Genomic DNA, 21,466 nt, shown 5'->3' on the forward strand with positions numbered 1-21,466 from the left:
ACAGCGAATTAGTGAACATAAAAGTTAAATCAGAAACGACAGGGATTATCCAGTCGCAGTACATTTTAAAATGACCAAAAACATGACAGTTCTACCTTTTAGATTTTGTGGCATAGAGAAAGTCAAGATATCAGACAGGGGAGGTGATAAATAACACTGAGCAAAATATGTTTTTGGAGTTTCCCCCTCCAGACATTATTCCCAAAAGGTCTTAATGATGAAATGCATGTTATGTTGTAAATGTGAACATAAACTAATGCCACCACTTCAGATTACTCTGACATTTTTTTCTTGCACTGTACCCAATGATTTATGAAAACTTACTTGATAGGTTGATGTCCTCATTGTGGTTTTACAGACGTGTTTATGTTCTGTACACACGTTATTAGAAATGGACATCGTTATATTTGGTAACGCTTTTATTTTCCCTCGACTCAAACCCATTCGATGCATTGAACAGATGTGGGTGGAACAATGTCTACATAAGGGTAAATAAAAAAAGTAAAAAAAGCTCTGACGAAGGCCTTGAGGCCGATACGTAAAGCTTAATAAAGAGTAGTGATACTAGCAAGAGCAGTGTGCGGGTTTCATTTTTTTTTTTTCTCATGTTATTCAATTGTTACCATGCACCTGCAACAAAGCTAGCTCAGATGTGTGAGAGCCTTTTGAATCACAGTAACTCACTAAAAAGTTACCCAGAAATGATTTGATATTGAGATTGATATAAAAAAACTGCTGCACCAGGCATAGTTCAGTGAAATACATGAGCCGTTCCGGCTCACACAAGCCAAGGCTCGTGCAAGGCTACTTACTTACTTACTTACTTAACAGTGAAATACATATTCTGAAAGCAGTCTAATTTCATGCACAAATCATCTCACAATGCTTTTTAAACCAAGTATTTGAGGAACACAATCTATTTAAGAGATCATTTGGGCATTCAATTTAAAACATGCAAACGGGGAGATTGATTTACAACAGTTTTTGCTCTGAAAATGCTAATATTACCATTTGTTGGCAGTAGCTAGTTTAATAAAACCAAATTGTGGATTGCAGTCACTCATTGTCCATAGACTGCTTCCAAGGTACGTATTTCCAAACAAAGGGTATTTTGAACCTCTGAGTGCATTCTACAGCAAAGTAATGGGGAGGGAGACATTCTTCTCGCTCTGACAGAAGATAGTCTTTCGGCAGATTACAGACAGGCTCACTTTAGTCTCTTCAAAGCATTTGGATAATACTTGAGGAAGATTCTGCTGACTATGTCGTAGGTGTCCCCCTGCGGTTTGGAGGGGTACTTCCGGCTGTTGAAAACAAAGCCCTTCTCCACCTGGAAGACGGCCTGGTTGAAAGCGTCTTGCCTGAAGGGTCGGCCCTTGTCCAGGCACTCCACCAGGGTGTTGACGAACAGGCTCCAGCGCTGGGAGTAGTAGTCTTCCATCAGGCCGCCCCACTCCTTGCTTGCGTAGTCCAGAATGTTACCCTCGGGGCCCCACAGGGTGATCTGGTTCCGGGCGTTCATGTCGTACAGCCGCGCCTCCACCTCGTCCAGGGCCAGGGAGCGTGCCCGCTCCAGCCATGTCCCCAGCAGGAAGTGGCCGTCGCTGGACAGCAGGCGCTCCAGCTCTGGGAAGAGGTCGTACACCAGCACGCCGCCCGCCGTCAGGAGCTCCGGAAGCTTCTGGGCCTGGAAGGCGTCCCGGATCTCGCGGTAGTAATCGGTGGTGAGAAGCTGGAGGGCCTGCCGGGTGACGTCCACCAGGTCATAGCGGAACGTCTCCTGGGCCATGAGGGGCCGGGCCGCCTGGTACAACAGCCTCCAGGCCTCGTACAGGTCGGCCCGCTGGTACCACACCTCCGTGGTCATGCGCAGTGAGGGCCGGTGCACCAGCGGACTGTGGTTGTGGTTCTTATAGTGTGGCACGGTGCAGTTGTAGACGCTGCCAAAAAGCAGCTTCCAGGCGGCCGTCAGGTTCTCGTGGGTGCTGCCGTAGCGGCGAGCTGCGTACAGCGACACCCACTTGGCCAGGTTGACTGGCTCCTTGCGCCACGCCAACTCACTCATCAGCTCGTACACCACAGGGTTCTGCTCGATGCCCTCCGGCGCCAGCCCGAGTCCAACCAGGGTGGAGTTGGGGAAGGCAAGAGCCTCGAACGGCCCCGAGTTGAGGCTCTCCACTGTGCCAAAGAGCCCGCTGTTGCCGCCAAAGTTGTGGAGCATGCACCATATGAAGGGCTGGCCGTAGAAGGACTTGGTGAAGGAGAAAGCTGGCATGGATTCAGCAAACAAGTCCAGCACAATCATCCGGCCGATAGGCACTCCGTGCAGAAGGGCCTGAATCTGGGCAGGCTTCCAGAATGCTGCGTCATGCACAAAGAGCCAGCCCTGCATCAGCCAAATGGCCTGGGGATCCACTGGAGACAAAAAAAGATTTTGGGGTGAGGGAGAAGAAAGGCAGAATTCTTAATAGGGCTCGGAAGTACAGGCAAGGGGTCGACGGGGCTGTGTACAACACCCATGGGTGGCACTATGCCAGGTCAGCCCGGGGTAATGAAAATAGGACAACTACAGCAATTACAACCCAATGTATACTGCCATTTCAACAGCCCGCCAACTGCTGTGGCCGGCAATGCCGGCAGAAAAACTACTAACACAGTGTCTAACAAAGCTAGTGTCAGCTAATTAACAGACGTTCCTTTTTATGCATCGTTCAGCATGCACATCTCACCTGAGGTCATAGTGGCGAAGACGGCATGGCTAACCGCGGACAAGGAGGCAGGGTCCGAGGAGGCCGGCGTCATCTCATTGAAGGTGTCCGTGTTGTAGACGTGGTCCGTGCCAAACTGCTTGACCAGCTGGGACAGGAACATGGAGCCGATCTGATGGAAGAGGGGGTCATGGGGTTCTAGGGTGTAGGAGCAGGAGTAGCTGCAGTTGAAATGGCTCCAGGGAGGCAGTTTGGTCAGGTTGGCTTTCGGAAAGAGCCTGGGAAATAGAACAGAAAAGGACTGAACGATCCAGTAAAACACTGTTGCCGAGCACATTGATCTTAACTGATTCAAAGACCACGAAATGGCTATTTAATTTGTATTCCAACAAAAAATATATAACTGAAGCCAAGGGTTGAGGAAACGGTTTGCAATGGTTTTGAATCAGCAGTCATACCTGGCGATGCCCTGAGGCACAATGCCAGAGAAAGCTGGCAGGACAGGCAGCATTCCGAAGGATCTCATTCGGTCTAAAATCTTGAACTGGAGGGCAGAGGAAACATATAACATACATCATTATTATTGAAAATGTAGGGGGGAAGCCATGTTTGTATGTAGACCAATCAAAATGATAGTACTTGGAGGTAGAGCTGCTTCACGTGCCAGGACTGTGGTAGGGGTCCGCCCCACTGGAACAGGTTCCCCATACGGTTCCAGGCTAGGAAGGCGGGGCCGGTGAAGAAGTGGTCGATTTCAGTCTGGTTCAGCCCCAGCGAGAGGTACATCTAATCCCTCAAAAACAGCTTGATGTCAGAGTTGCCATTTATATAATTTTTTAACACAGGTCTAGAATACAATACAGTTTTACATGGACAAAATCAGGGGTTGGAACCAAAATTATTTTCCAATTGTTCAGTTCCGAACAGAACACCTTTTTTTTTTTTTTTTTGCATTCCAGTGTTCCGACCAGAAAATAAAATCATTCTTTATTTTTTTACACCTGTGTAATCAACAGTTTTTACAAAATAGCTCATTAATTTACTACATGCAATTAGCATGGATAGAGAAGCTTCCTATGAAACACATAAGCTAGTTGTTAACATGTTTAATTGGTCAGTGCAGGTGCAAGAAGTGACTGAAATTCCACGGGTGGGGAGAGAGCGAGAGAAAGGGCTAGACAAGGTTTGGCTTAAAGCAATGAACATCATGACATGGAATATAAACTAGAATGTGTTTATGATACTACTAGCATTAACTTCTTCAAATTACAGAATTATCTACTTGACATGAGGAACATATCTGTAACAAAAAAGTACATTAACCTGTTCTCAACATTTTTTAATAGCAGTTCTGTTCTGGAACACTAGAGATCACTTCCGATCCCGGGTTTTGTTTCTGTTTCTCGAAAAATGTCATTTTTCGGTTCTCTTCCCTGAACCGGTTCCAACCATTGGTTTAAATAAGAAAAAGTCAGCAAATAATTACTTTGCACTTTTACCTGACATTACCCACTGTAGTAGGAAATTAGTTGCAATACACACAGTTTGCTCCACCTCAGAACATACAAACACACAACAAAATACACAGTATGGGATCTTGTTACCTCTTGCCACAAGGCCTCTTGTCCAGTAAATGCCAAAGGCAGATTGATGCCATTCAGCGCCATCCAGTCGATCTCCCTCTGCCATCGTGGCCAGTCCCACCACACCGTGGAGTAGCTCTGAGTGCATACGTTCTGATAGTACCTGAATCTGGAAACAAGAGAAAGACATTACTGGGGAGCTACACTGGGGCATCAGGAAAACAATAGGTGTTTAGCTGCTACACTGGATGCCAGGGTTTTCATTAGGAAAATGTGACGCCGGACAACGTGACCAGGAAGATTTTCAATTTACCAGACATTTGTGAAACCCATTAGGGCGTCCACCCACGGTGCTCAGAATGACAGAATCACATTTAGATTAAAGTAATGCATCTTAAAGGGAAGAATGCAGAATTAGGTTGCAGTTAAACATTCTGTTTGGTTTCATCTTTCCAACTAAAAGTCCCAATATGACATACTATCACTTTACATTTGTATTTTGGGAGAAATTTAAATTTTATCAGAATTTGACCGAAGTCATGTCGGAAAAGTGAAGTCAAGAGAAGAACACACGAGGGAAAACATAGCAGGAGTGAAGCCACTTCTCCAATAAGATGATAAAGACTGCTAATAAGTGTTTCAAGGCTGCTACTGGTTAGCTAGTAGGGGTAAGCCACCATGGGTGTAAAAGTGTATTTCTTATTATAAACTTTTGCATAAATATTCCATAGATGGAATATAATCAATCTACGTTGTTAGATGTGGAAAATATATCGTGCAACCTTTCCTGAAGCAGCCAATAAAACAACATTTTCAAAATGCAATTCACGGGAAAATAAAACGTATAAAGTAGCGCACCTGATGCGAGCGGTTCCATATGTGACAGAGATGAAAACCTCCATTAGAAACTTAGAAAGAGGGGGAATCTAAAGATGCAACAACTAGGATGGGTTGCTAATATGACTAGGATTGTGCCTTTGGCTTCTGGACAATGAAAGAAAGTTGATATGAAACCAATAGAACAGGATATAAATGGCATACGAGGAAGTCTTTCATAGGCGGCGCGTCCAATAGGCTAAGCTTCCCTTAAAGTAAATTGTAATGCATTTGCCAAAATTATATAATTACTCCTGTCTATTCAAAAATCTATAGAATTCATTCAAAATACTTCACCAGAGAGCATGACTTAGCCACAGAGCAATCGAGGATCATTAGCTTCTTTAATAAAATAGCTGTGGATTGTTTCAAATCACAAACTCGTAGGCCTATGCTATTGGGGAAGCCCACAATTTGGGCAGTTCGCGGGGCAAAATATATATAAAAGTGTGAAGTTAATGTGTCATGAGTATAAGTTAAAATGTTGAGCCAAGAAGGAGGAGCGGGGTGTGTAGTGAAGATACAGGCGTCTCTCTCCAGAATGCATGCTCTCAGCTCTCCAGAATGTGCTCAGGCGTCTCCCGCCAATTATTGCGCATTCATTGTTTCATTGTGTGAATTGGTTGCCCTTTGATTGTTTATTTGTATCAATTCCCCACTACATACAGTGCATTCGGAAAGTATTCAGACCGACTTTTTCCACATTTTTTTTTGGGGGGGGGGGGGGGGGGGGGGGGGGGGGGTCGCTGTACAGCTACTTTCAGGGTCTTTGTCCTGTTGGAAGGTGAACCTTCGCCCCAGTTTGAGGTCATGAGCGCTCTGGAGCAGGTTTTCATCAAGGATCTCTCTGTACTTTGCTCCGTTCTGGCCACTCTACCATAAAGGTCTGATTGGTGATGTGCTGCAGAGATGGTTGTCCTTCTGGAAGGTTCTCCCATCTCCAGAGAGGAATTCTGGAGCTCTGTCGGAGTGACCATCGGGTTCTTGGTCACCTCCCTTCCCCAGATCTGTGCCTCGACACAATCCTGTCTCGGAGCTCTACGGACAATTCCTTCGACCTCATGGCTTGGTTTTTGCTCTGACATGCACTGTCAACTGTGGGACCTTCTATAGACAGGTGTGTGGCTTTTCAAATGTCCAATCAAATGAATTTACCACAGGTGGACTCCAATCAAGATGTAGAAACAGCTCAAGGATGATTTTTTAATAAATGAGAAATTAATTCCAAAAACCTGTTTTTGCTTAGTCATTATGGGGTATTGTGTGTAGATTGATAAAATATTATTTAATCAATTTTAGAATAAGGCTGTAATGTAAAAAAATGTGGAAAAAGGGGTCTGAATACTACTCGAATGCACTGTATATGGCACAGCTGTCAATGTTTTGGTCCTTAAATGAAACTGGTATCCTTTTAGTTAGTCTTTAATGCAGGGCCGACAGACAAATTCCTTACTTTCTCCCCCTTCCACTTGCCTCTTCCATTTTTGCGGTAATGCTGCAATTAGTTGGTTGTAATTTGGGGTAGAGCAGACATTTCCATATATTTATGTTAGCTGCATGTGTGACATTACTCCACCATTCGGATTTATGATATCACTTTCAAAGACTATACATTTGTTTTTGTGTGTGAAAAATAACATTTTATCAATTAGTATAGTTGAGTTTAACCACAATATTTGTTTTATTATTTGTTCTGTCTTTTCTGGTAGATTAAACTGAAATTGCAACCAATTTTCTATGGCTTGTTTTCAAAATAGCAATATTTAGGAGATTATTTGATTTTCAAATAACCGAAAGTGAGAGGATGTAATCTGAATAAAGGAAAAAGGACATTCTTGAACATGGGGTGAGACACAGCGAGGGAAAAAAGTATTTGATCCCCTGCTGATTTTGTACATTTGCCCACTGAAAAAGAAATGATCAGTCTATAATTTTAATGGTAGGTTTATTTGAACAGTGAGAGACAGAATAACAACAACAAAATCCAGAAAAACGCATGTCAAAAATGTAATAAATTGATTTGCATTTTAATGAGGGAAGTAAGATTTCTGGCTCCCAGGTGTCTTTTATACAGGTAACGAGCTGAGATTAGGAGCACACTCTTAAAGGGAGTGCTCCTAATCTCAGCTTGTTACCTGTATAAAATAGACCTGTCCACAGAAGCAATCAATCAGATTCCAAACTCTCCACCATGGCCAAGACCAAAGAGCTCTCCAAGGATGTCAGGGACAAGATTGTAGACCTACACAAGGCTGGAATGGGCTACAAGACCATCACCAAGCAGCTTGGTGAGAAGGTGACAACAGTTGGTGCGATTATTCGCAAATGGAAGAAACACAAAATAACTGTCAATCTCCCTCGGCCTGGGGCTCCATGCAAGATCTCACCTGGTGGAGTTGCAATGATCATGAGAACGGTAAGGAATCAGCCCAGATCTACACGGGAGGATCTTGTTAATGATCTCAAGTCAGCTGGGACCATAGTCGCCAAGAAAACAATTGGTAACACACTACGCCGTGAAGGACTGAAATCCTGCAGCGCCCGCAAGGTCCCCCTGCTCAAGAAAGCACATATACAGGCCCGTCTGAAGTTTGCCAATGAACATCTGAATGATTCAGAGGAGAACTGGGTGAATGTGTTGTGGTCAGATGAGACCAAAGTCGAGCTCTTTGGCATCAACTCAACTCGCCGTGTTTGGAGGAGGAGGAATTCTGCCTATGACCCCAAGAACACCATCCCCGCCGTCAAACATGGAGGTGGAAACATTATGCTTTGGGGGTGTTTTTCTGCTAAGGGGACAGGACAACTTCACCACATCAAAGGGACGATGGACGGGGCCATGTACCGTCAAATCTTGGGTGAGAACCTCCTTCCCTCAGCCAGGGCATTGAAAATGGGTCGTGGATGGGTATCCCAGCATGACAATGACCCAAAACACACGGCCAAGGCAACAAAGGAGTGGCTCAAGAAGAAGCACATTAAGGTCCTGGAGTGGCCTAGCCAGTCTCCAGACCTTAATCCCATAGAAAATCTGTGGAGTGAGCTGAAGGTTCGAGTTGCCAAACGTCAGCCTCGAAACCTTAATGACTTGGAGAAGATCTGCAAAGAGGAGTGGGACAGAATCCCTCCTGAGATGTGTGCAAACCTGGTGGCCAACTACAAGAAATGTCTGACCTCTGTGATTGCCAACAAGGGTTTTGCCACCAAGTACTAAGTCATGTTTTGCAGAGGGGTCAAATACTTATTTCCCTCATTAAAATGCAAATCAATTCATAACATTTTTGACATATGTTTTTCTGGATTTTTTTGTTGTTATTCTGTCTCTCACTGTTCAAATAAACCTACCATTAAAATTATAGACTGATCATGTCTTTGTCAGTGGGCAAACGTACAAAATCAGCAGGGGATCAAATACTTTTGTTCCCTTACTGTATTCTTACTAATCTGCTAGAGAACCAGTTTGGATGTAAGTATAACTTTTGTATGACAGACGCCTTTAGTGAGAGGTCTAATGCTTTAATAATTTCTGCCCCTCCGAATTCATATTCATTATATAAATAGGCCTGTTTAATTTTGTCTGGCTTGCCGTTCCAAATAAAATGGAATATATTTTGCTCATATAATAAAATAAAATAAAAAAAACAGGTCGCTAGGTGTAGGCAAGACCATATGCAAATAGGTAAACTGGGATATGACTACAGAGTTCATCAGGGTGATTTTTCCACAAATAGACAGGTATTTTCCTTTCCACGGTAGCATCTATTTTTGCTAACTTTCTATTACAATGTATTGTAGTGAGATCATTTATTTCTTTCGGGAGATGTATACCGAGTATGTCCACATCACCGTCAGACCATTTCATTGGTAAACTACACGGTAATGTATTTTTTAGTGATCCAATAACGTAATATAGTACATTTATCTTCATTTGGTTGTAATCCAGAGAGGTTAGAACATTTATTTAGATCCTCTATAAGGCTGTGGAGGGATCCAAATTGTGGATTTAAAAGAAAACATGAATCATCAGCGTACAATGACACCTTTGTTTTTAAGCCCTGGATTTCTAACCCCTTGATATTATTGTTGGATCTGAGTTGAATAGCTAACATTTCGATGGCCATAATAAATAGATATGCCGATAGTGGACAACCTTGTTTTACTCCACTTGACTGTTTAATACTTTGAGAAGTAGCAATTATTTACTATTTTACACCTCGGGTTACAATACATAACTTTAACCCATTTCATAAGAGATTCTCCAAAATTGAAATATTCCAGGCATTTATATATAAATTTCAGTCGTAGTTGATCAAAAGCCTTTTTAATGTCAGCTATGAATACCAGGCCTGGTTTCCCAGATTTGTCATATTTCATAGTGTTCTATTGTTTCCAGTACTTTTCTTACATTATCTCCAATGTATTGTTCATGTAAAAAACCTATCTGATTATGATTAATAATATCCGACAATACCTTTATAATTCTATGTGCTATGCATTTTGCTAGAGTCTTTTGCATCACAACACTAACGTGTAAGGGGCCTGCAATTTTTTTAATGGACTGGTTCTTTATATTTACCACTTGGATCTTGTTTCAGTAATAATGAAATCAGACCTTGTTGAGTGTCTGATAATCTATCATTTTTATAGGAATGGTTAAAACATGCTAATAACTGTACTCTGAGTATATCAAAAAAGGTTTGGTATACCTCCACTGGTATGCCATCCAGCTGTGGAGTTTTTTAATTGCATCAAGAAGTTCCTCCTCTGTTATTTGGCGTTCACATGAGTGTCTCTGTACAGCTGTTCATTTTACATTATTAACCTTTTCACACGTACCAACAAATGGTGTGATCATTCTACAGTGGTCCCTGCAGCGTACGCTCAAACTGGTTTGATTAGAACACTTAGTTATTACGCCCAGTTTCGAGCAAGCCACAGTTTTTTCACAGGAACATTTTGCACAAACACAGTCCTTACAAAGTTATGTCCTAAATGTAAGCAGTTTATTTTTTGGATGCAATGTTCAGACATTCACAGAAGTAGCGACAGCATACACAATCATCCAAATCGGGAAATGTAGGCTACATTAGTCCTAGCGCTAACTGAAGAAAGATTGAAGTAACACAAGAGGTCAAATTTAGATAACTCTCAGCTGTCAGAAACCACAATATGAATTAGCTAATAGTAATTACTATAACTATATAATTATAACTCATCACATCACGGGTGAGTTCACCATTGCTCAAAATAATTGAGTAAAACACTTTGTAGAAATCGAAAGTAATCCGACGATGGGTAGTTTGTGCATGCCGCCGTGTTTGTTTTTTCGCCTCAACCAAAGATAATAAGAGGAGACAAGATGAGTTTGGTCTGTTTGCAGTATTCATGTTGAAGGGGGTGTGTAGTCTACGATCATTCACTTCCCTTCATTCACTTCCAGAAGTTTACTTGAAAAATGAGTGAACCATTCCTTCACCTCATTATAACATCTTTGGTCTGACAGACGTTTACGTGACACCCAGAATGCATTGTATAATGTCAACAAACATGGCGCCACACATAGCTGGCAAATAGCTTAGCATTAGCTCATTTTAAAATCAGTAGAACCTTCAAAAAAGTATTTTACACACATCATAGGTGTCCATTACGATCTATGCAAAAATCGGAATTTGTCACCAGTACTTGAAAACGTGAATAAAACTGTAAATACATTATGCTCCATACATACAAAACCTACATACATGCAAACTGTATGCTACAGTAGAAACAACAACACGATATACAGAAAATAAGGCACTTACTTTGATAGGAACGCACACATGTCCAAAGTTATTATTTGTAAGGAAAACAACAAGGAAGGCAATGCAAGCGCCAGCCAGAAAATATTCAAATTCGCGCAAATGTCTGCAAATTTGATCTGGGAAACATTAGTGAAGACGTGTTTGGGCTCTCCTCGAAGAGAGAAGTTTGTCCAGCTCAGTAAAGCCTCAAACATAAACTGTCCGCAACACTGAAATGGGCTACTTCTATGTCAATTAATGAGGAGGCGGAACACACCTCAATTCAAACTGTTAAAACATACAACTTGTTAGAAAATAATTTGAAATTGACAAGTTGAAACATAGCCTATAGATAATTAGCAGGCAGCGCGAGTTAACTGTCCTGTCGCGTAACAATCACATTTTGGAACAGTGAGTGCATTCTGACATCATGTACATAAAACAACTCACGCTGGGGTGACCATTAGAGATATTTGGAACTCACGTGTTTAAAGGTTAATAGAAAAAATATCCATACAATTAATTTCAGTTAGTGGAGATGGAGGAGACTGAAACGAAAACATATGCTTAAAATACTTTGCTTCCTCTTTCAAAATATAGTTTGGTGAATCATGGGTGACTCAGTCATTTTTAACAAGTTTCAGTAAATTATTTTTGGTAGCATTTCTATGTTGAAGATCAAAAAATAATTTGGTGCATTTTTTCCGATATTCCATCCAGTTCGCTTTATTTTTATAATATATTACACTTGCTCTTTCTTGAATAAGTTCCTCCATTTCTTTATGTTTTTCCTCTAACTTATTCTGTGCCTCTATGGTACTGTTTTTATTGCCATCTATCTGTACGGTTAGTCCTTCCATTTCCTTTATTAATATGGACTCTTTTGACCTAAATTGCTTTTGTTTTAGATATGAGTACTGAATTGCATGGCCTCTAAAAAGGCACATTTAAAAGTGTCCCATACATTAAGGGGATCTGCAGTACCTATGTTATGTCGGAAAAAGTCAGTTATAAATTCTTCTGTCCTAGTTAAAAATAAGTTATCATCCAATATGCTTTGATTTCATTTCCAATATCCTCGCCCACGTGGAAATTCTGTAAGAGTAATGTATATGCCAATTATTTGATGGTCCGACCGTGTTCTGTCCCCTATCAACACTTTTAAAACTTTTGGTGCCAGCGAGAATGACATAAGAAAGTAGACAATACGACTAGCTTGATTGAGCCTCTGCCATGTATATGTCACTGGGTCAGGATATTTAAGCCTCCATATATCCACTAGTTCCAATATATCCATGACATTCGTGGTTTCCTTAAGTGCATGAGGGTGATAGTTTGTAGTGTGGTTTCCTTTACGGTCCATAGAGGTATTTAAAACCGTATTATAATCTGACACCATAATAATAGTCTTGTATTCCTTGTAGGTTTGATAAATTATTATATATATTTTCAGAGAAGCGTGGATCATCATTATTTGGACCGTATAGATTAATGAGCCATATCTGTTTATGGTACCAGTCAAAAGTTTGGACACACCTACTCATTCAAGGGTTTTTCTTTATTTTTTTACTATTTTCTACATTGTAGAATAATAGTGAAGACATCAAAACTATGAAATAACACATATGGAATCATGCAGTAACCAAAAAAAAGTGTTAAACACATCAAAACATATTTTATATTTGAGATTCTTCAAAGTAGCCACCCTTTGCCTTGATGACAGCTTTAAACACTCTTTGCATTCGATCAACCAGATTCATGAGGTAGTCACCTGGAATATATTTAAATTAACAGGTGTGCCTTGTTAAAAGTTAATTTGTGGAATTTCTTTCCTTCTTAATGTGTTTGAGCCAATCAGTTGTGTTGTGACAAGGTAGGGATGGTATACAGAAGATGGCCCTATTTGGTAATAGACCAAGTCCATGTAATGGCAAGAACCGCTCAAATAATCAAAGAGAAACGACAAACCATCACTACTTTAAGACATCAAGGTCAGTCAATACGGAAAAAGTCAAGAACTTTGAAAGTTTCTTCAAGTGCAGTCGCAACAACCATCAAGCGCTATGATGAAACTGGCTCTCATGAGGACCGCCACAGGAAAGGAAGACCCAGAGTTACCTCTGCTGCAGAGGATAAGTTCATTAGACTTACCAGCCTCAGAAATTGCAGCCCAAATAAGTGTTTCACAGAGTTCAACTAACAGACACATCTCAACATCAACTGTTCAAAGGAGACTGCATGAATCAGGCATTCATGGTCGAATTGCTGCAAAGAAAACACTACTATAGGACACCAATAATAAGAAGAGACTTGCTTGGGCCAAGAAACACGAGCAATGGACATTAGACAGGTGGAAATCTGTAATTTGGTCTGGAGTCCAAATTTGAGATTTTTGGTTCCAAACGCTGTGTCTTTGTGAGACGCAGTGTAGGTGAACGGATGATCTCTGCATGTGTAGTTCCCACCGTGAAGCACGGAGGAGGAGGTGTGATGGAGTGCTTTGCTGGTGACACTGTCTGTGATTTATTTAGAATTCAGGGCACACTTAACCAGCATGGCTACTACAGCATTCTGCAGCGATATTGCCATCCCATCTGGTTTGGGCTTAGTGGGACAATCATGTGTTTTTCAACAGGACAATGACCCAACACACCTCCAGGCTGTGTAAGGGCTATTGGACCAAGACGGAGAGTGATGGAGTGCTGCATCAGATGACCTGGCCTCCACAATCCCCCGACCTCAACCCAATTGTAATGGTTTGGGATGAGTTGGACCACAGAGTGAAGGAAAAGCAGCCAACAAGTGCTCAGCATATGTGGGAACTCCTTCAACACTGTTGGAAAAGCATTCCAGTTGAAGCTGGTTGAGAGAATGCCAAGAGTGTGCAAAGCTGTCATCAAGGCAAAGGGTGGCTACTTTGAAGAATATCAAATATATTTTGATTTGTTTAACACTTTAGTTACTACATGATTCCATATGTATTATATCATCGTTTTGATGTCCTCACTATTATTCTACAATGTAGAAAATAGTAAAAAAAATTAAGAAAAACCCTGGAATGAGTAGGTGTCCAAATTTGACTGGTACTGTAAGTATTCAGACACTTTGCTATGAGACTCGAAATTGAGCTCAGGTGCATCCGGCTTCCATTGATCATCCTTGAGATGTTTCTACAACTTGATTGGAGTCCACCTGTGGTAAATTCAATTGATTGGGCATGATTTGGAAAAGCACACACCTGTCTATATAAGGTCCCACAGTTGACAGTGCATGTCAGAGCAAAAACCAAACCATGAGGTCGAGGAATTGTCCGTAGAGCTCCGAGACAGAATTGTGTCGATGCACAGATATGGGGAAGGGAACCAAAACATTTCTGCACCATTGAAGTTCCCCAAGAACACAGTGGCCTCCATCATTCTTAAATGGAAGAAGTTTGTAACCACCAAGACTCTTCCTAGCGCTGGACGCCCGGCCAAACTGAGCAGTCGGGGAAGAAGGGCCTTGGTCAGGGAGGTTACCAAGAACCCGATGGTCACTCCGACAGAGCTCTAGAGTTCCTCTGTGGCGAAGGGAGAACCTTCCAGAAGGACAACCTTCTCTGCAGCACTCCACCAATCAGGCCTTTATGGTAGTTGACCAGACGGAAGCCACTCCTCAGTAAAAGGCACATGACAGCCCACTTGGAGTTTGCCAAAAGGCACCTAAAGACTAAGACCATGAGAAACAAAATTCTCTGGTCTGATGAAACCAAGATTGAACTATTGGGCCTGAATGCCAAGCGTCACGTCTGGAGGAAACCTGGCACCATCCCCACGTTGAAGCATGGTGGTGGCAGCATCATGCTGTGGGGATGTCTTTCAGCGGCGGGGACTGGGAGACTAGCCAGGATCAAGATGAACAGAGCAAAGTACAGAGAGGTTTTTGATTAAAAAAAACCTGCTCAGGACCTCAGACTGGGGTGAAGGTTAACCTTCCAACAGGACAACGACCGTAAGCACACAGCCAAGACAACGCAGGAGTGGCTTCGGGACAAGTCTCTGAATGTCCTTGAGTTGCCCAGCCAGAGCCCGGACTTGAACCTGATCGAACATCTTTGGAGAGACCTGAAAATAACTGTGCAGCAACGCTCCCCATCCAACCTGACAGAGTTTGAGAGGATCTGCAGAGAAGAATGGGAGAAACTCCCCAAATACAGGTGTGCCAAGCTTGTAGCATCATACCCAAGAAGACTTGAGGTTGTAATCGCTGCCAAATGTGCTTCAACAAAGCACTGAGTAAAGGGTCTGAATACTTATGTAAATGTGATACTTCAGTTTTTTTATTTTTTATAAATTAGCAAAAACTTCTAAAAACCTGTTTTTGCTTTGTCATTATTGGGTATTGTGTGTAGGTGAGTCTGAATACTTTCTGAAGGCACTGTATCTGACTCCTGTATGCTGTGGGATGCAGTGAAGGGCTTTATTAGGGAAAGGTCAATAGCGTTCATATCTGGTCTCAACAAGGATTGAAACCATAGAGTACTTGACCTCGAAACAAAACTGTCACAATTAGAAGAAGCAAGTATGTATATATGTACCACCCCAGACAAAATTCATGAACGCAACATAAGAACAGACTTCAATCACTTAAACATAGATCTGAACACACCAATCATTACATATGACACCAAGCATTACATCTCCATATATGCAGAGAATATCCTGTTATTCTGCCAAAATACACAGCAACCTCCCTCATATTCTTTACATCTTTTGTGAATTTAGCCACATTTCTGGCTATAAAATCAACTGGGTCAAGTCTGCCCTTTTACCTATAATAATAATAATATAATATGCCATTTAGCAGACACTTTTATCCAAAGCGACTTACAGTCATGCGTGCATACATACCTCTAACATGTGAGATTATCCAACGGCAACACTTGGCACTATGGTAGTAAAACAGTTTAGATGTCTGGGAGTTGATATCCACCCCACAATCCAATCCATAGTTACAAATAATTACAACAAGAATCTCAAAGATGTGGTGTCAGCTCTCGAAAGATGGACTACATTTCCAAATTCATTCCAATCACGAATCTCTATTCGAATGTGTGACATGTTTTTGTATTAACACCTTCACCGCTATTGTCTGCTGATCTAATGAACGTGCCTAGATCGTAACGAGCAGGCTTGGGTCATTACACTATCCTCTCCGTTCAGGAGTGCGTCTCCATGCTTTACTATTGCAAATGTATGTGCTTCTCGGACACCAATGTAGCGAATGACTACAATGCAATGCCCCTTGTGGGTCACGAACCGGGTCTCCCAGCCCGTAGGCACACTTACTCACTGCTCCAATAAGGTAAACTCACTAGGAGATCGTAACAACAAAAGGGTTGTTACAATACTATTTGTGGAATGTGTTCCCAGGAACGTTTACAGCTTTAAAGGCTGTATGTATAAAATGCATAACATTCTCATATTTGTGATGGAACAAGATTCACACATTACAGCTGAGCTGCTTTTTCCTGCTTCTAAACCCACTTCACATTCAATTAAAACATGTGGCCTTATTTGGGATATTTGGATTTGTTAAACTAGAACAATTAGTTTACATGCAAATGATATTGATAATGCACAATATGCCGTTGACTTCTGCATACATCCCCAATGCATCCTGTCAGACTAAATTAATCTCGGCATCCGTAAAGTCTCGTGCACATACCTGTGTTGGGTGTTGATGCGCAGTAGGCCTGTGATTTGCGGCAAAGGGCACGGAATGTTTAGTTGATTACCTGACCAGGACACGTGACAATTACAGAAGTATTTCAAGTAATTGTAAATCCCAGAGGCGACAGCCACCCCAGTGCTGCCTGTGGCTAAGATTCTATTGTTTTTCGCTGACCGGAGCTCACATACGTCCAAACTGTCATTGGATAAAGTTCTGTTGACTGACACTATGAACTCACGCGATCTATTTCCAAGCAGACGCTTGAGAAGTTCCACTACAGCTCTTCCCTGAGTCTTGTCGTTGGCTTGCGGTTTTAAATGCGCCAGAGTCTGAAACTCGCATTGTGCTGATATATTACAGACTACTACGAGCAAAGCAAGGCTATAAATGCATCTAAATCTCATTTTGATCACAGTAAACTCAAACGAAACCGGTACATGCATCCGTGAAATAAAATACGAGTTTGGTCAACATGCAGTCGAACAGGAAGTTTTCGGTTTGCGGGAATGCTCTGGGCCAATCAGAGCGTGATATTTAGTAGTCAATCAAAGTATAAAACCAATCACAATGGAGAGGTTGGTAAACGGTCAAATCGTGGAGAAAAATTAGGGGATTCGATTAATTTGACCCGGGTTAAAGTTAATTGCATTCGTTTTGGAACCGGCCTTCTTTTCGGGCGTGAGCCAGATGCCCTGTTCAAAGCGCATGGCAAAATCGGATCAAAACAAAAGTGACGTAAGAGCACGTGGAGTAATGAGTAGGATTCTGTGTTTTCACATGCAAAAGTTGTGTTTGATGAAAACCCTTTACCTGCCTTCCAAATGAAAACTACACTGAACAAAAATATAAACGCAACATGCAACAATTTCAAAGATTTTACTGAGTTACAGTCCATATAAGGAAATCAGTAAATTAAAATGAATTCATTAGGCACTAATCTATGCATTTCACACGACTGGGAATACAGATTACATCTGTTGGTCACAGATACAGTATCTCTGACCAACAGATGCATATATGTATTCACAGTCATGTGAAATCCATAGATTAGGGCCTAATACATGCATTTCTATTGACTTGTTTCCTTATATGGACTGTAACTCAGTAAAAAAAATTGAAATGGTTGCATGTTGCATTTATATTTTTGTTCAGTATAATTGTCATTGTGATGTATTTTGACACCCCTGTTCTGTGTCTGACCCAACACACTGAGTGTGCAACATGGATAGTGCAACAAATTCCAATATCATTGTTAATAGTTTGCAGGTTTTGAAGGAGCAGCTCACTTTTTTTGCAAAGATCCTACCATGAAATGAAAGGCATTTAGGACAGTAACTTTTTAAATTAACAACTCTCTCAATTTCAAGCTAAACATACAATGTACTTGGTTCTTGTAAACGAATGTATTAGTTTTAAGTTGCAAACTACATGAGCTAGACGTTTCATTGGGCAGTGCTTACTTTCAAATCTCATGCGCCATAACTTTACAAGTTGTCCAAACATTACAACCATACGCCCATAATGAATCATGAAATTATGCTTAGGGATGAGGGGCCTGTCTGGATAGAGGGTTTTAAATAGGTTGAGATGGTCTATGACGAACTGCTTTAAAAACACGGCTAGTTCATTTGTGACTACAGGGGCAAATATTATGCTGCATATTTCCAGCAGAAGAATGAACAACTGCCAATGCAGACTTTGCACACTAACAAGGTCTCCTAGTAAGAAAGGCAAGAAAAGGATGAGACGCCACATTTGAGTGGCTGTTTGTTTTATGGCATTTTCCGATATTCTCAAGTTCAGAATTACGCTGAGCTTATTCTTCTCATTTCCATAACCGTAATCCAAACTTGATATTCGTTTTTTTTAGCTGTTCAAAAGTGAACAGTTTATCATCATAGAAATGTTTTCGTAACATTAGTTTTACTTCCAAAGGGGCCACACCTTCTAATACATCATGAATTATGTCTACACAAACATTCTCAGTTACATGAAAGTATTAAAGTGTGTTCAAACAGGAGTCCCCCTTAATCTGTAAGGCATCTGGACACCTACTGTCCAATGGATGAGTTGCAAACTTTGCACCATCACAATATTCACACATTTTACCATCTACACTTACAGTGGCCAGTCTCCAGATCTCAACCCCATAGAAAATCTTTGGAGGGAGTTGAAAGTCTGTGTTGCCCAGCGACAGCCCCAAAACATCACTGCTCTAGGGGAGATCTGCATGGAGGAATGGGCCAAAATACCAGCAACAGTGTGTGAAAACCTTGTGAAGACTTACAGAAAACGTTTGACCTGTGTCATTGTGAACAAAGGGTATATAACAAAGTATTGAGAAACTTTTGTTATTGACCAAATACTTATTTTCCACCATAATTTGCAAATAAATTCATAAAAAATCCTACAATGTGATTTTCTGGATTTATTTTTTCTCATTTTGTCTGTCATAGTTGACGTGTACCTATGATGAAAATTACAGGCCTCTCTCATCTTTTTAAGTGGGAGAACTTGCACAATTGGTGGCTGACTAAATACTTTTTTCCCCCACTGTATTTTATACTGCATATAGAGGGTCTGCATTCTATATGAAGAGTGGTACTCAGTGATGTGTTGTGTTGTGTTGGATTTGCCCCAAACATACTGCTGTGTATTCAGGAAGTAAAGTTAATTTCTTTGCCACATTTTTAGCAGTTTTACTTTAGTGCCTTATTGCAAACATGATGCATGTTTTGGAATATTTGTATTCTGCACAGGCTTCCTTCCTTTTTTTCACTCTGTCATTTAGGTTAGTATTGTGGAGTGTCTTGAGTCAATAAGTATTTAAACCCTTTTTTATGGCTACCGTAAAAGTGTGCAAAGCTGTCATCAAGGCAAAGGGTGTCTATTTGAAGAATCTCAAATATAAAATATATTTTGATTTGTTTAACACTTTTTTGGTTACTACATGATCCATATACAGTGGGGAAAAAAAGTATTTAGTCAGCCACCAATTGTGCAAGCTCTCCCACTTAAAAAGATGAGAGAGGCCTGTAATTTTCATCATAGGTACACGTCAACTATGACAGACAAAATGAGAAAAAAAAAATCCAGAAAATCACATTGTAGGATTTTTAATGAATTTATTTGCAAATTATGGTGGAAAATAAGTATTTGGTCACCTACAAAGAAGCAAGATTTCTGGCTCTCACAGACCTGTAACTTCTTCTTTAAGAGGCTCCTCTGTCCTCCACTCGTTACCTGTAGTAATGGCACCTGTTTGAACTTGTTATCAGTATAAAAGACACCTGTCCACAACCTCAAACAGTCACACTCCAAACTCCACTATGGCCAAGACCAAAGAGCTGTCAAAGGACACCAGAAACAAAATTGTAGACCTGCACCAGGCTGGGAAGACTGCATCTGCAATAGGTAAGCAGCTTGGTTTGAAGAAATCAACTGTGGGAGCAATTATTAGGAAATGGAAGACATACAAGACCACTGATAATCTCCCTCGATCTGGGGCTCCATGCAAGATCTCACCCCGTGGGGTCAAAATGATCACAAGAACGGTGAGCAGAAATCCCAGAACCACACGGGGGGACCTAGTGAATGACCTGCAGAGAGCTGGGACCAAAGTAACAAAGCCTACCATCAGTAACACACTACGCCGCCAGGGACTCAAATCCTGCAGTGCTAGACGTGTCCCCCTGCTTAAGCCAGTACATGTCCAGGCCCGTCTGAAGTTTGCTAGAGTGCATCCAGAAGAGGATTGGGAAAATGTCATATGGTCAGATGAAACCAAAATAGAACTTTTTGGTAAAAACTCAACTCGTCGTGTTTGGAGGACAAAGAATGCTGAGTTGCATCCAAAGAACACCATACCTACTGTGAAGCATGGGGGTGAAAACATCATGCTTTGGGGCTGTTTTTCTGCAAAGGGACCAGGACGACTGATCCGTGTAAAGGAAACAATGAATGGGGCCATGTAACGTGAGATTTTGAGTGAAAACCTCCTTCCATCAGCAAGGGCATTGAAGATGAAACGTGGCTGGGTCTTTCAGCATGACAATGATCCCAAACACACCGCCCGGGCAACGAAGGAGTGGCTTCGTAAGAAGCATTTCAAGGTCCTGGAGTGGCCTAGCCAGTCTCCAGATCTCAACCCCATAGAAAATCTTTGGCGGGAGTTGAAAGTCCGTATTGCCCAGCGACAGCCCCAAAACATCACTGCTCTAGAGGAGATCTGCATGGAGGAATGGGCCAAAATACCAGCAACAGTGTGTGAAAACCTTGTGAAGACTTACAGAAAACGTTTGACCTGTGTCATTGCCAACAAAGGGTATATAACAAAGTATTGAGAAACTTTTGTTATTGACCAAATACTTATTTTCCACCATAATTTGCAAATAAATTCATTAAAAACCTTACAATGTGATTTTCTGGATTTTTTTTCCTCATTTTCTCTGTCATAGTTGACGTGGACCTATGATGAAAATTACAGGCCTCTCTCATATTTTTAAGTGGGAGAACTTGCACAATTGGTGGCTGACTAAATACTTTTTTTCCCCACTGTATGTTATTTCATAGTTTTGATGTATTCACTATTATTCTACAATATAAAAAATAGTCAAAATAAAGAAAAACCCTAGAATGAGTAGGTGTATCCAAACTTTTGACTGGTAGTGTATGTACCAAGTCTCAATATTCACAAGAGAAAGATTCTAAACTTCTAAACAAAGTTGTAAACTCTTTACATATACTTATGCTACTTTCACATAACATATAGTACAATGTCAGTGTCAGTGTATGCATCCTTAGATGC

The 21,466-nt window shown here is 41.3% G+C and overlaps 1 protein-coding gene across 1 annotated transcript; it reads right to left on the reverse strand.

The window, feature by feature from the left end:
* Positions 1-409: 409 nt before the first annotated feature.
* LOC311100693 (alpha-N-acetylglucosaminidase-like) lies at positions 410-17,145 on the reverse strand. The gene is made up of 6 exons (XM_084141649.1): positions 16,654-17,145; positions 4,313-4,460; positions 3,348-3,494; positions 3,167-3,252; positions 2,730-2,986; positions 410-2,415 (listed from the first exon to the last, which is right to left on the reverse strand). Exons 1-6 carry the CDS (start codon positions 17,100-17,102, stop codon positions 1,208-1,210), a joined length of 2,295 nt encoding a protein of 764 aa, XP_083997775.1. The 5' UTR covers positions 17,103-17,145; the 3' UTR covers positions 410-1,207.
* Between the last annotated feature and the right edge of the window lie 4,321 nt (positions 17,146-21,466).

This window comes from Coregonus lavaretus, assembly GCF_964263955.1.
Source record: "Coregonus lavaretus genome assembly, chromosome: 25".
Taxonomy (NCBI): domain Eukaryota; kingdom Metazoa; phylum Chordata; class Actinopteri; order Salmoniformes; family Salmonidae; genus Coregonus; species Coregonus lavaretus.

Coding starts and splice junctions, on each gene's coding strand:
- LOC311100693 (XM_084141649.1), bottom strand. CDS start 17,102: ATGCATGTACCGGTTTCGTTTGAGTTTACTGTGATCAAAATGAGATTT. Junction 3,253..3,347: donor TGAAGCAGCTCTACCTCCAA/GTACTATCATTT, acceptor TCTGCCCTCCAG/TTCAAGATTTTAGACCGAAT. Junction 2,416..2,729: donor CTTCGCCACTATGACCTCAG/GTGAGATGTGCA, acceptor TTTTGTCTCCAG/TGGATCCCCAGGCCATTTGG.